This window comes from Muntiacus reevesi, chromosome 2 (genome assembly GCF_963930625.1).
Source record: "Muntiacus reevesi chromosome 2, mMunRee1.1, whole genome shotgun sequence".
Lineage (NCBI taxonomy): Eukaryota > Metazoa > Chordata > Mammalia > Artiodactyla > Cervidae > Muntiacus > Muntiacus reevesi.
In genome coordinates this window covers 135269399-135280479 of record NC_089250.1, presented here as the reverse complement: position 1 = coordinate 135280479, position 11081 = coordinate 135269399, and the positions used below count along the sequence as shown (strand labels likewise).

Below are 11081 nucleotides of genomic sequence, written 5' to 3'. Positions count from 1 at the left end.
AAAGCCACCCCCAGGCTGATCAGGGGAAGGAAGAGATTGGCAACGATGTGTGCTGAGTGGGTACGTTTGAGAGAGTGATAGACACAGAAGGTCAACATAACATCTAATGAACACATTTCTCCATTCACACTCCCTCTCTCTTACTCTCCCCTCCTTTCTTTTACTGAAAAAAAAGAAAAAAGAAAAAAAAAGTTTTTAAATGACTTTGGAGATAGTAATTCTAGTTTCTCCTTGGACCGTGAAGAGACATAACTATTTTTACATAATTTAACACTTCAGAGATGAGAAACCAGGAACAGAGGTCTTTTTTCACTCCAACCCAAACAAAGCTCTTTGTTCCTCTGGCAACCTGTCTCAAACCTTCATCAGAATTACCTGAGTGCTTTGAAAAACACAGACTCCTAGGACTCAGCCATAAATTGACACAGAATGCCCTGGAGTGGGGCCCAGGGACCTGCAGTTTTCACCAGCTCCTGCAGGTGTCTTTTCTCCACAGCAACTGAGATCTGTGGCTCAATGACCTGATCAAGGTCATACTGTCACTAACAATTGGCCTCATATAATCTATCTCAGGACGTTTTGAAACTTTTCTGAATAAAAATTGTTCCAGTAAGTATGCTGTTTTAGAGGACAGTAAGCATGTCATGTGCTAATTATGGCCTGTGACACCATAAAACAAAAGTGTATTACTGAACGCTTTCAATTTCTTATAATGATGGTAAGGTGGCATGTCATGGGGCCTTTTTAGCCCTCGACATCACTCCAGAGGATTCCAAACAGATATAGACAAGGGACATTAGGACCTAGGTCCTTTCCTCTCTGGCTGTTTACCCATGGGAATAGGATGTCCTAAAGCAACACTTCCCCCAAGTGACGTGTTGATAAGTCTGGTTATCAGAAAGATATTACTGGCGGTGTGATACACGGGTCATTTACATTTTCTTGATAGGGTTAGTCATATGAAAGCTGACAAAGAAGGAAAAGGAGCAGCGGTGTGGCGCAATGTTAACAGACAGCTGTCCTCTGGCTCGCCGATAAATAGGATGACTTGCATTGCTGAGCAGTGTGGTCACTGCCAAAGGAATGGCCCTCTCACATTTCTTCCTGATTCACATATTCAGCGGGGTTACTTGTCATCCCCTCCCTCTCCTGCTTCCCAGACACTGAGTCTGAAATGAAAAATTCACCTGCCTCTGAGTTGGCCTCGTGGCGGAGGGGGGGCGGGGGTGGGGTGTGCAGGGGTGTTACTTGGGTTCCCAGGTTGGAAGATTATCTCACCCAATTCTAGCTATATAAGCTCACTGGAGCAGATGGGCTCCCCAGGGCAACTCAAGGGTTCATTCCTCAGGAGGAAAACAGACTGACAAACTTCGGGTCAACATGATGGTTCTGAAGGTAGAAGAGCTGGTATGTAAAGTACATTATTTTTACGCAGTGAAAAATGGTGCAGCCTTGATTTTTATTTGAAAATTGAAATGCTCCTTTCTTTCAGACATAATGCACAGGTATTCTGAAAATGTCATATATGGAAAATGGTTGATTTATGTGATGAAATAAGTAAAATTGCAAAAAAGGGAGCTGGCAGTAATGAATTCTCTACATATTCCCTATTTATTATCTTCTCCTTTGGTTTTTATCACTAAAGTGTGGAATCATGTACAGTAATCAAAATGCCTTAGGGAAGAAGTTCTATTGCAACAATATATATCTGGAAACTATAGGAAGGCAAGGGAACATCAAAAGTACTGAAAATGACAGAATTTTAAAACCGTTGGTGGGGATGCGGGGAAGAGGTTGGGATTTTCTTAGGAGAAATGTGATTAAGTGGATTAAAAGAAGATTTAAACATATCAACCTAACCTAAACCTTGATTTAACCAATACAAGAGAACAAGCATCTGAAGGTATTCCTGGAACACTGGGGCAGCGCATTACAGCCTGAGCTCTGAGAGTGCATTGCTCTGAAGCCACTGTCAGCAGGGAGGAAGGGCCGGGGGACCTCCTGCAGCATCATTTATGGAGAAGGACCCCAGGACGGACTCTGCTATTCTGACGCTGCCACCTTCTTTCTTGTAGGTTACAGGGAAAAAGAATGGCAGCGGGGATGCTGGGGAGTTCCTTCCTGAGGACTTCAGAGATGGAGAATATGAAGCTGCTGTCACTTTAGAGAAGCAGGAAGACCTGAAAACACTTCCCACCCACTTTGTGAGCCTGGGGGAGCAACAATGGGAAACTGAGAAACAGCGAGAGGCAGAGGTAAGGGCCTTCTGTGAAATTCACTAGTGGGAGGTTGGGGATGGTGTAGAGCACAGAGGTGCCAGATAGGAAGGAGAAGAGAGAGAAACCAAATAAATGCAACCATTCCAAAGGTATTTCTTTATCAATTTCTAACTTATAAAGAAGCAACTTCTATGGAACAGGCTGTAGAAAATAATTCTTTGGCAAGACTATGACCTCTGGATTCCGAATCAATCACTGAATGGTCTATGACTGTGTTTTGACTGAAAGGCTTGGAAAGAGAAAAGAAAAGAGTCCAGTGAATTTCTGATGTCTTATATTGTCTAATTAATCCCAAGGAAGGGAGAGTTTTTTTCTCAATAATGTGGTTTGTGGTTCGTGGATCATTGTTTGACTGTGGCAACTTTCTGTGTTGACAAAGTGTGTTGCTGGGTGAGTTTTCATTACTTACTAACCACAGATGCAGTCCCAAGACAGTCTGTTTCATGAGCCCTGCTCTGTGAGCCACCTAAAAGACACTGGCATTGAAATTTTAGAGTTTGAAACTTATTAGTAAAGTCTTTTCAATTAAAAAAATTCATGAGCATGCTAAAAAAAAAATTCTACAGAAATCTGGGGTTTGTTTCTGGAAATAATTACAAAATCATCACTTAGAGACTAGATTCTTCAACAAGAAGCTGGTGCTACAAGCAAAGGAAGTAAAGATAAAGGCAATTAGCTGAAAAATTTGACCCCTAAATACCTGAATAAGAAATCACTAAATCCAAGTCAAAGATTTATTATAAATATTTTTTTAAATCTTTTTGTTCAAACTGCTCACATACTGAGCTCAGACCTTGCAGATTTTGTTTTGACACAACCAGAATGCTTGCCAGTAGAACTCACCATATTTTGAAACACGGATTTCTTTTTTAGCTCAAGAAGAAAAAACTAGAACAAAGGTCAAAACTGGAAAATTTAGAAGATCTTGAAATAATCATTCAACTGAAGAAAAGGAAAAAATACAGGAAAACAAAAGTTCCAGTTGTAAAGGAACCTGAACCTGAAATCGTGGTAAGCGCTGCTTGGTTATGTTGTGGGGGTGGGAGTTAGTCACTCAGTCATGTCCAACTCTGCGACCCCATGGACTGTAGCCCGTCAGGCTCCTTTGTCCATGGAATTCTCTGGGCAAGAATACTGGAGTGGGTTACCATTTCCTTCTTCAGGGGAATCTTCCTAACCCAGAGACTGAACCTGGGTCTCTTGTATTGCAGGCAGATTCTTTATTGTTTGAGCCACCAGGGAAACCCTCGGCCTTAGGCTACAAGGAAATAACTATCAGTAGATGGTTTGACTGAATGTTGGAAAGCCCATAGTAACTCTCACACTGTTTTTTTTTTTTTTTTTTACTTTAGACAGAACCTGTGGATGTGCCTAGGTTTCTCAAAGCTGCCCTGGAGAATAAACTGCCAGTAGTAGAAAAATTCTTGTCAGACAAGAACAATCCAGATGTCTGTGATGAGGTAAGGCTTATACAAAGCACTGCAAAATCCAGCTTGTTAATTTTGTGTTTCTTATGCTTTACTGCAGCCTTACTAGTCTGGTGCCAGAAATCAATCCACCTGAAACTGTCTCCCCAGCTGTTGCCACATATGCCAGTAGCATAACAGGGGAGTGCAGTGGGCCAGAAAAAGAAAATGCTGGATCAGTGCTATGGATTGCATTATTTTTTTGCACTCTCATATTCTTCCCACTGCTTTTCTCAGTTTGTCTTTAATTTTGAGATCTTTGGGATAGACTTTTAGTACGGCAGGAACAACCACTCATGACTGGAGAAACGTATTATTAGCATTAGCTTTGACTGGACCCAAATATATCAGCTCTATACAGGGAATCTCTAGTCCGGAGCTCAAGTGTCAGTTCTATCAGTACTCGCTTATTTGATTCTTAGCAGCCAATCTGCATTTTCTGGACCTCAGTTTCCTTACCTGAAAAGAAAGGGCATTGGAATGAAATAATGCCTAATAGTGTTCCAGCACAAAGAGCCTATTAATCCATTTGCGTGTGAGCTCAGTAGTCTGACTCTGCAACTGCACAGACTGTAGTCCGCCAGGCTCCTCTGTTCATGGGATTTTTCAGGCAAAATACTGTAGTGGGTTGCCATTTTCTTCTCCAGGGGACCTTCCTGATGCAGAGATGGTATCTGCTGCCTCCTGTATTTCCTGCATTGGCAGGCAGATTCTTTACCACTGAGCCACCTGAAGTGAAAGTGTTAGTCACTCAGTTCTGTCTGACTCTTTGCGACCCCATGGACTGTAGCCTGCCAGGTTCATCTGTCCATGGGATATTCCAGACAAGAATAGTGGAGTGGGTAGTCATTTCCTTCTCCAGCGGATCTTCCTGGCCCAGAGATCAAGCTTGGGTCTCTTGCATTGCAGGTGAATTCTTTACCCTCTGAGCCACCAAGGAAGCCACCTGGGAAGCCCATTAATCCATTATTGGAAGCCAGTTCATCAGACATCACTAATCCTTTTTTGACTCCTTTCCCCTATGAACTGAAATGGGGAATCGTTTCTGAAGCTGAAAGAAAAATGTCTCCCGTTATCTGAAAAATGAATACTTTCTGATATTCAACCTAACAGCAGTACCAAAGGAAGGAAATGGCCTGAACTGCATGACAAATACTATAGAAATCATGAGGGCACAAAACACAAGAAAGGGAAGCGTCAGCACTTAGGTAGTTTTGAATCTAAGTCCACACACCTCGATGAAGACCTCTAATCACTTAGAAACTGAGATGCAAATCTCAGTTGCAGAATAATTGTTCTAGTCGATAATTTTACTAAATTTGACATTTCTAACTCATAAAGAAGAACTCAAGTTTCTATCAGCTAGGTCATCAGAATCCCCAGCTTCCTATTTCTTAGAAAGGATTTATACTCATTTTTATATGCATTGCTCTCTCTCACTCTTTTTTAAATCTCTATTCTGACAGTATAAACGGACAGCTCTTCACAGAGCATGCTTGGAAGGACATTTGGCAATTGTGGAGAAGTTAATAGAAGCTGGAGCCCAGATTGAATTCCGTGATATGGTAAATATATCTCTTTGTTTGGAAATGAGCCAAAGTAAGCAGACTATGTGAAGCTTGAGAAAACCTACGATGAAAAATGGGGCCAATTGTATTGAAAATTGATCTGAGAGAACTAGACAGAAGCTTATTTCTCCATACAAAGGGAAGTTGGGAGATGGGACTAGGTCATGTGGAAAGTATCTTCCATACATACTGAAAAGGAGTATTTCTGGGAAAAGAAGGAAGCGAGAGCTGTTGGACAGAATTCAATATCCTCATCAAAGACTTGGGTCGTTATCAAGTCAGTAGCCTTACTGAGGAGTAATACAGTCAACACTTGCTTTTCAGCATCCCCATCCTTCCATCATACATGGCCACCTGTTCCTGACCCTTGGCTGCCAGCAATATCTCAGAATTCTCTAGCTGCACACCTTATTTGATAGATGCTGATTGCCGTCAGTGAGATTTGGGGCTAGACTGCACACAAAATGAATTGCTTCTATGGGGAGGTAGCTGCTATTCAGATCTCAGTAATTTAACCACTGTGATTTCTATGCAGACCAGTATATAGCATATTCTATGAAATGAAGATTGAGCTGGGGAAAAAAATGCTTTATTTATTTAAAGACAGCTCAATTTGACTTTTCAAGCAGAGTGGAAAAGGGACTGGAAAAGTCCAAAGGATTTGGCTAAAACTGAATCCAGAAGTTACACACACAGAAAAACAAGCAAAGAAACAAAATATAAAGTTTGCGTGGAAAGACACAAAAATTCACGAGCATGATATTTGGAGGGCCAGGGATATACCAAACTTTCCAGCAAGATTAAGTGCAGTGACCACAAACAGTGACGGTGGGGGGAGAGGACAGTGTGCTAGAACAGATGACAGCAGAGAACCAGGAAGCGATGAGGAAAAGACGACTGGGACACAGGCAGAGGTGTCAGATCCAGACGAATATCTTTTGGAAGGGAGTACTTCTTTTCTGCCAGAATTTTAAAATCCATACATTTGTCGAGAACTTTTGAGTTTATTTGGCAAAGGTGGTTAAACGTTCCAGGCACACTGTGGGCTGGAATAACTCTTCTGCCACTTACTAGCTGTGTTTCCTTGGGCAAAAAATTTGAATAGTTTGGAGCCTCCTTTTTCTTATTTGCAAAATGAGCACAGGAACGCTCACTTCACAATGTTGCTGGGAGCATCAGTGCATCTGAAGTATGTGGGCACCAGGAAATTCTCAGTACATTTTAGTTCTTATCCTCTCTAAAAAAGATTAGGTTTATTAAGAATCTCCTGATGATGCAAACACGCACACAGATACATACACAGGAGAGCATACACTCACGTTCGCACATTTTTTGCCAAAATATTTGGCAAGAGACTTGAACTACAATAGTTAGCACTGGCAACCTAGACCAGGACAGCTCAGTGCCATCACAGATGCCCTAGCAAACCTGGTATTCCTAGGTCTTAGAAACCAAGAACTAACTCCTCTGACCCGGTTCTTCTTCCACTGAGTCATGTCCTCTTACCTTCCCTGTATAGCTTGAATCCACAGCCATCCACTGGGCAAGCCGCGGAGGAAGCCTCGATGTCTTAAAACTGTTGCTGAACAAAGGCGCCAAAATCAGTGCGCGGGATAAGGTATTTCTCCTACGCCCGTCCCCCTCCTCCCCTTCACACATGCGTTGGGGTCTGGGACACCCTCTGTCCTCATGCCCAGGGACCCAATGGGCTCTTCCATTTCATAGTTGCTCAGCACTGCGCTGCATGTCGCGGTGAGGACTGGCCACTACGAGTGCGCAGAGCATCTCATCGCCTGCGAGGCAGACCTCAACGCCAAAGACCGGGTGAGTAGGCCGGCAGAGTTTGGCCTCCTAAAAGCTTCACTTATTCATTTGGGATCACTACCCCTGCTGGGCACCCTTTCGGGACCCACTTCCTGGCCTCAGGCCCACCTTTAGCCTGTTCACTCTGTTCTCTAGGAAGGAGATACCCCCTTGCATGACGCAGTGAGGCTGAATCGGTACAAGATGATCCGACTCCTGATTACGTATGGCGCCGACCTCAACGTCAAGAACTGTGTAAGTACTCAGGAAAGGGGCCTTGTTTGCCGACTTTCTAATGAACAGAAGTATGGCTAACATACTTGAAAATAACCTTACAACGGCAGCATTTCGGGGGTCTTTTGATGATTTAAATGCCCCGTTCCTTCCCTTAAGGATATTGCTGACCTTGGCAAGGACTCAGGTCACCTGATCAGAGATGGGGAAGCCACAGTGCCTCCTATGCCCTCAATGCCTAACACAGTATTTAGGAATTCTTTCAGAATTTGGTATTGAAAATAAAAGATGGTCAAACCACCCACCTTCACAGACACAAGCAGTGTCTGCCTTGGCCATCCCTGGTTGAGCTAGGCCGGAATAGTCATGGATAAAGACACCCACCATTCTTGAAGCTCTTGAAAATTCCACAGTGGTCAGTGCAGCCAAGGGTCGAGGAACTCAAATGATTCAACACTGAATCTGAGTAATTGTGAATAGTCCTTCCCCTCTTACAACAGCATGAATGCTACCATTTTCCTACAGAGGTAGCCATGCGTTTGCCTTTATTTTTGAGCTAATTTCTATTCATTCTCCTCTTTGGTTTAGCTGCACATCCCTCAAAATAGTTTCTTATATTTAGGCGCAAAAAATGCTTGTATAAATCCCTTTTACAAGTACATGTTAATTTAGCTTCATCTGTAAGCCAGGGAATGTAACCAGATTTTCCTCATGGTCCCCATTCCTAGTCAAGCATCATCTAATATAAGCTTTAAAAATACCACTGGGAGGAATGAGTGTAAAGTACTGAAGAAGTAATTTGAAAGAGGCTTGGAGAATCACTTTACAAAGAAAGGGAAAAAAAAAAAAAACAAACCCAGTCATCTTTTACTGTGAATCATTTCCTCCTCTTACTGTGTTACTATAAGACTGAGAGGAATACTTCATCATGCCAAAGAAAAAATAAATAAATAAAACTGTCCTGGTGACAGGAACAAAATAAATGCAATAAATAGAGACTGCTTGAGTTGGGAAAGTGTTAACAGTAGCGTCCCCTCATCCTTGATATAGGATTGATCTTATCAAATAATTTAAACCATCAGAAAGAGTAGATTCAACAAAACCCCCAAAGCTGCAAAAATATAAATTTTTTTTCAGGCAGAGGTGAAAAGCATATAGATTTGGGGAGACTGTGTAAGTAGCCAGGGAATCACGAGATAAATTTCAATACAAAGGAGTTTAAAGAATTCATGGGAAAATAGCCCTAAATATATAAATAGGCCTCAGAGCTCTGCATTTTCAGTAAGACCCCAGCATAAAGTTTCTAGAACTGTGAATGTCATTGACCCAATGGATGGATATTTCCAAAAAAGACTACTAAGTTACTGGACACCATCTTGAAGGGAACTGTAAACAATACACTACTGTATCATTATTGTATCATTGTCCCAAACTCTGTCTTCACATCTGCTGATAAGTGTTCGTCAGGGCACATGCTACAGGGTGAGAAGGTCCAAAATTAAGGTTGCAGGGACACCAACTCAAATCCGCCTAGGGCCCAGGCAGATCACATAAATGACTTTATGGTGGCTGCAGGCTCTGTGCATAGAAGGTAGCGGTCCTTCCCTAATCCAGTCCCTTCTTGCTCCATGAAACCATGGGTATCGTGCTGCCAAGCCTTCCAGTTTTTTTCAGAGAGATCACAGATTCAATTGGGAAATCTCTTAATTTCCAACTATTGCCAATTAATTCCAATTTTTAAAAAATCTAAGCTCTGTTTGGGCCAAAACAGGTCTCTAGACTGATTTGCATCTCAAAGCTGCCAGTTTACAATCTCTGGGATAAAGAGAGACTTCTGAATAGATAGAGATGGAAAATTTTAGGACTTCTCAAATTGAAAGGCAAGAATTGAGAAGTGACATAATTTTAACTTTTGTAAATATCTTGAGACATAAAGTAAAAAAATTTCGGTCTCAAAAATCATTGATATCATCTCTAAGAAAAATAAATTTCCTGGGAGAGCCCATTGTAACTTCTGAGCAACTGTGAAAAATCTACTCCCTGGAGCGGTACCTGTGTAATTAAGCCAAGGTGTTGCAGCAGCTCATATCCCACCAGTTTTTATCAGTCAGGAATCATTTTCCAAACTGACAGGAACTGGTTTTTGACCATGTAGATACTGCTACCTCTCCATGCCCATTCTGCAGTACACTGTAGAAGTACAGAGGCATCTTTTGAATTTCAGAATGATTTGGCTTAGGCTTGCTATTTAGTGTCAAGGGACTAGGAATTTTTTACCAACACCTGGGATAGTCCCACAGGGGGGCAAAAAAAAAACAAACACTGTTGATCTGCTAATTTGAAATGCCAAAAGCATTCCTATGAGAAACAGTAAAGGACTGGTTTGAATATAAACTGCAAATCATACTGGGAAACATAAAACACCTCAGTAACATACACCTATCCATTACCTCATCAAATACACACACACAGAGGAGATGAACTTATAGATGTCTTCAACCTGGAAGTCAAATTCCCTCCTCTGTTTTGATTAGGCTGGGAAGACACCGATGGATCTGGTGCTACACTGGCAGAATGGAACCAAAGCAATATTTGACAGCCTCAAAGAGAACTCCTACAAAGCCTCTCGCATAGCAACATTCTGAGAAAAGTGATGACGAACGATTCCATTGGCTGCTCTTTACCAGCACATGGAAGGCGTTGCCCCAAAGAGCGACTCATAGAGAAATCCAGCTTCTGTTTATCAACCTGTTGTAAAGCGGCACCTAATGAGGTTTGGAGCACAGGGACGTAGGCATTGGCATTTTCCTTAGTGAAACTCACTCTATTTATTTGTATTTATTCCAGTTAACTTATTTATTTATTTACTGTGATACCACCAATACTCAGATCCTTTGTGATCATTCATTTGGTGAACAAGCTTAGTTTGTATGTGACACGTCAGAGCCTCCCCATAGGTAGTTCTTAAACCATATTAACCAGCAATGCCTATGATGTATCACCTCGCTCAGGTGAGATGTTTCAAGGTGATTTTGAAAGACAAAGGGGATTACTGCAGCCCTCTTTTCTCCTGCATTTTTAATGCTGAAGTTTGAGGCCATGGAAAGCCTGTAGGAACAGAGGGGAAACAAGATGAAAGTGATTCTGTGAAGACAGTAAAGCTGGCCATTTGACGCCTGGGCTTGGTATTTCTTACCAAGTATGTACCAAGGTGAAGAGAATGTCTTGAGTGTAAGTGGAAGGAACATGGGCCACTGGGCCGTGCAGAACCAAATGTGCTCAAAAAAGTGAAACTAACTGCAAATTGTAAATGTGTAAATGTATATTATGTTGTATGTATATTTTATATTCATAATAAAAGCAGATTCTAAACCTCTTTCCTTGTTTAAGTCTGGTGGAAAGGCCATTTAGATGGGGTTTTGTCTTCCAAGCTTTTCAGATTATGAATGTTCTGTACAACTGTACTTCGCAGTATTGCATGTGTACACAGATCACCTGAGAATCTTGTTAAAATGCAGATTCTGATTCCTCCAGTGTGGGTGGGCCTGAGATTCTGCATTACTGACAAGCCCCTGGGCAATGCAAAGGTGGTGGTATACCAGTCTTCAATGAGCAGCATGGCTATGAAAACCAGGAAGATACACAAGGAGTTTAAGCTCTTTGGCTCCAGTGATGGGGAGAAAGGGACCTCTGGTGGGGAAAATGTTTACTACAAGTTAATGATTCCTTAA

At 41.9% G+C, this 11081-nt stretch overlaps 1 protein-coding gene across 1 annotated transcript; it reads left to right on the top strand.

The window, feature by feature from the left end:
- Positions 1-1296: 1296 nt before the first annotated feature.
- Positions 1297-10720, top strand: ANKRD1 (ankyrin repeat domain 1). Its single transcript, XM_065920005.1, has 9 exons — positions 1297-1407; positions 2076-2255; positions 3153-3290; positions 3632-3739; positions 5212-5310; positions 6833-6931; positions 7039-7137; positions 7273-7371; positions 9885-10720. The coding sequence occupies exons 1-9, from the start codon at positions 1381-1383 to the stop codon at positions 9993-9995; spliced, it is 960 nt and encodes a 319-aa protein (XP_065776077.1). The 5' UTR covers positions 1297-1380; the 3' UTR covers positions 9996-10720.
- Positions 10721-11081: the final 361 nt, after the last annotated feature.

Bases quoted from the DNA above. Each gene is read 5' to 3' on its own strand.
- ANKRD1 (XM_065920005.1), top strand. From the start codon at position 1,381: ATGATGGTTCTGAAGGTAGAAGAGCTG. The intron at 1,408-2,075 runs GTATGTAAAGTA...TCTTTCTTGTAG, and splicing joins TTCTGAAGGTAGAAGAGCTG to GTTACAGGGAAAAAGAATGG. The intron at 2,256-3,152 runs GTAAGGGCCTTC...TTTCTTTTTTAG, and splicing joins AGAAACAGCGAGAGGCAGAG to CTCAAGAAGAAAAAACTAGA.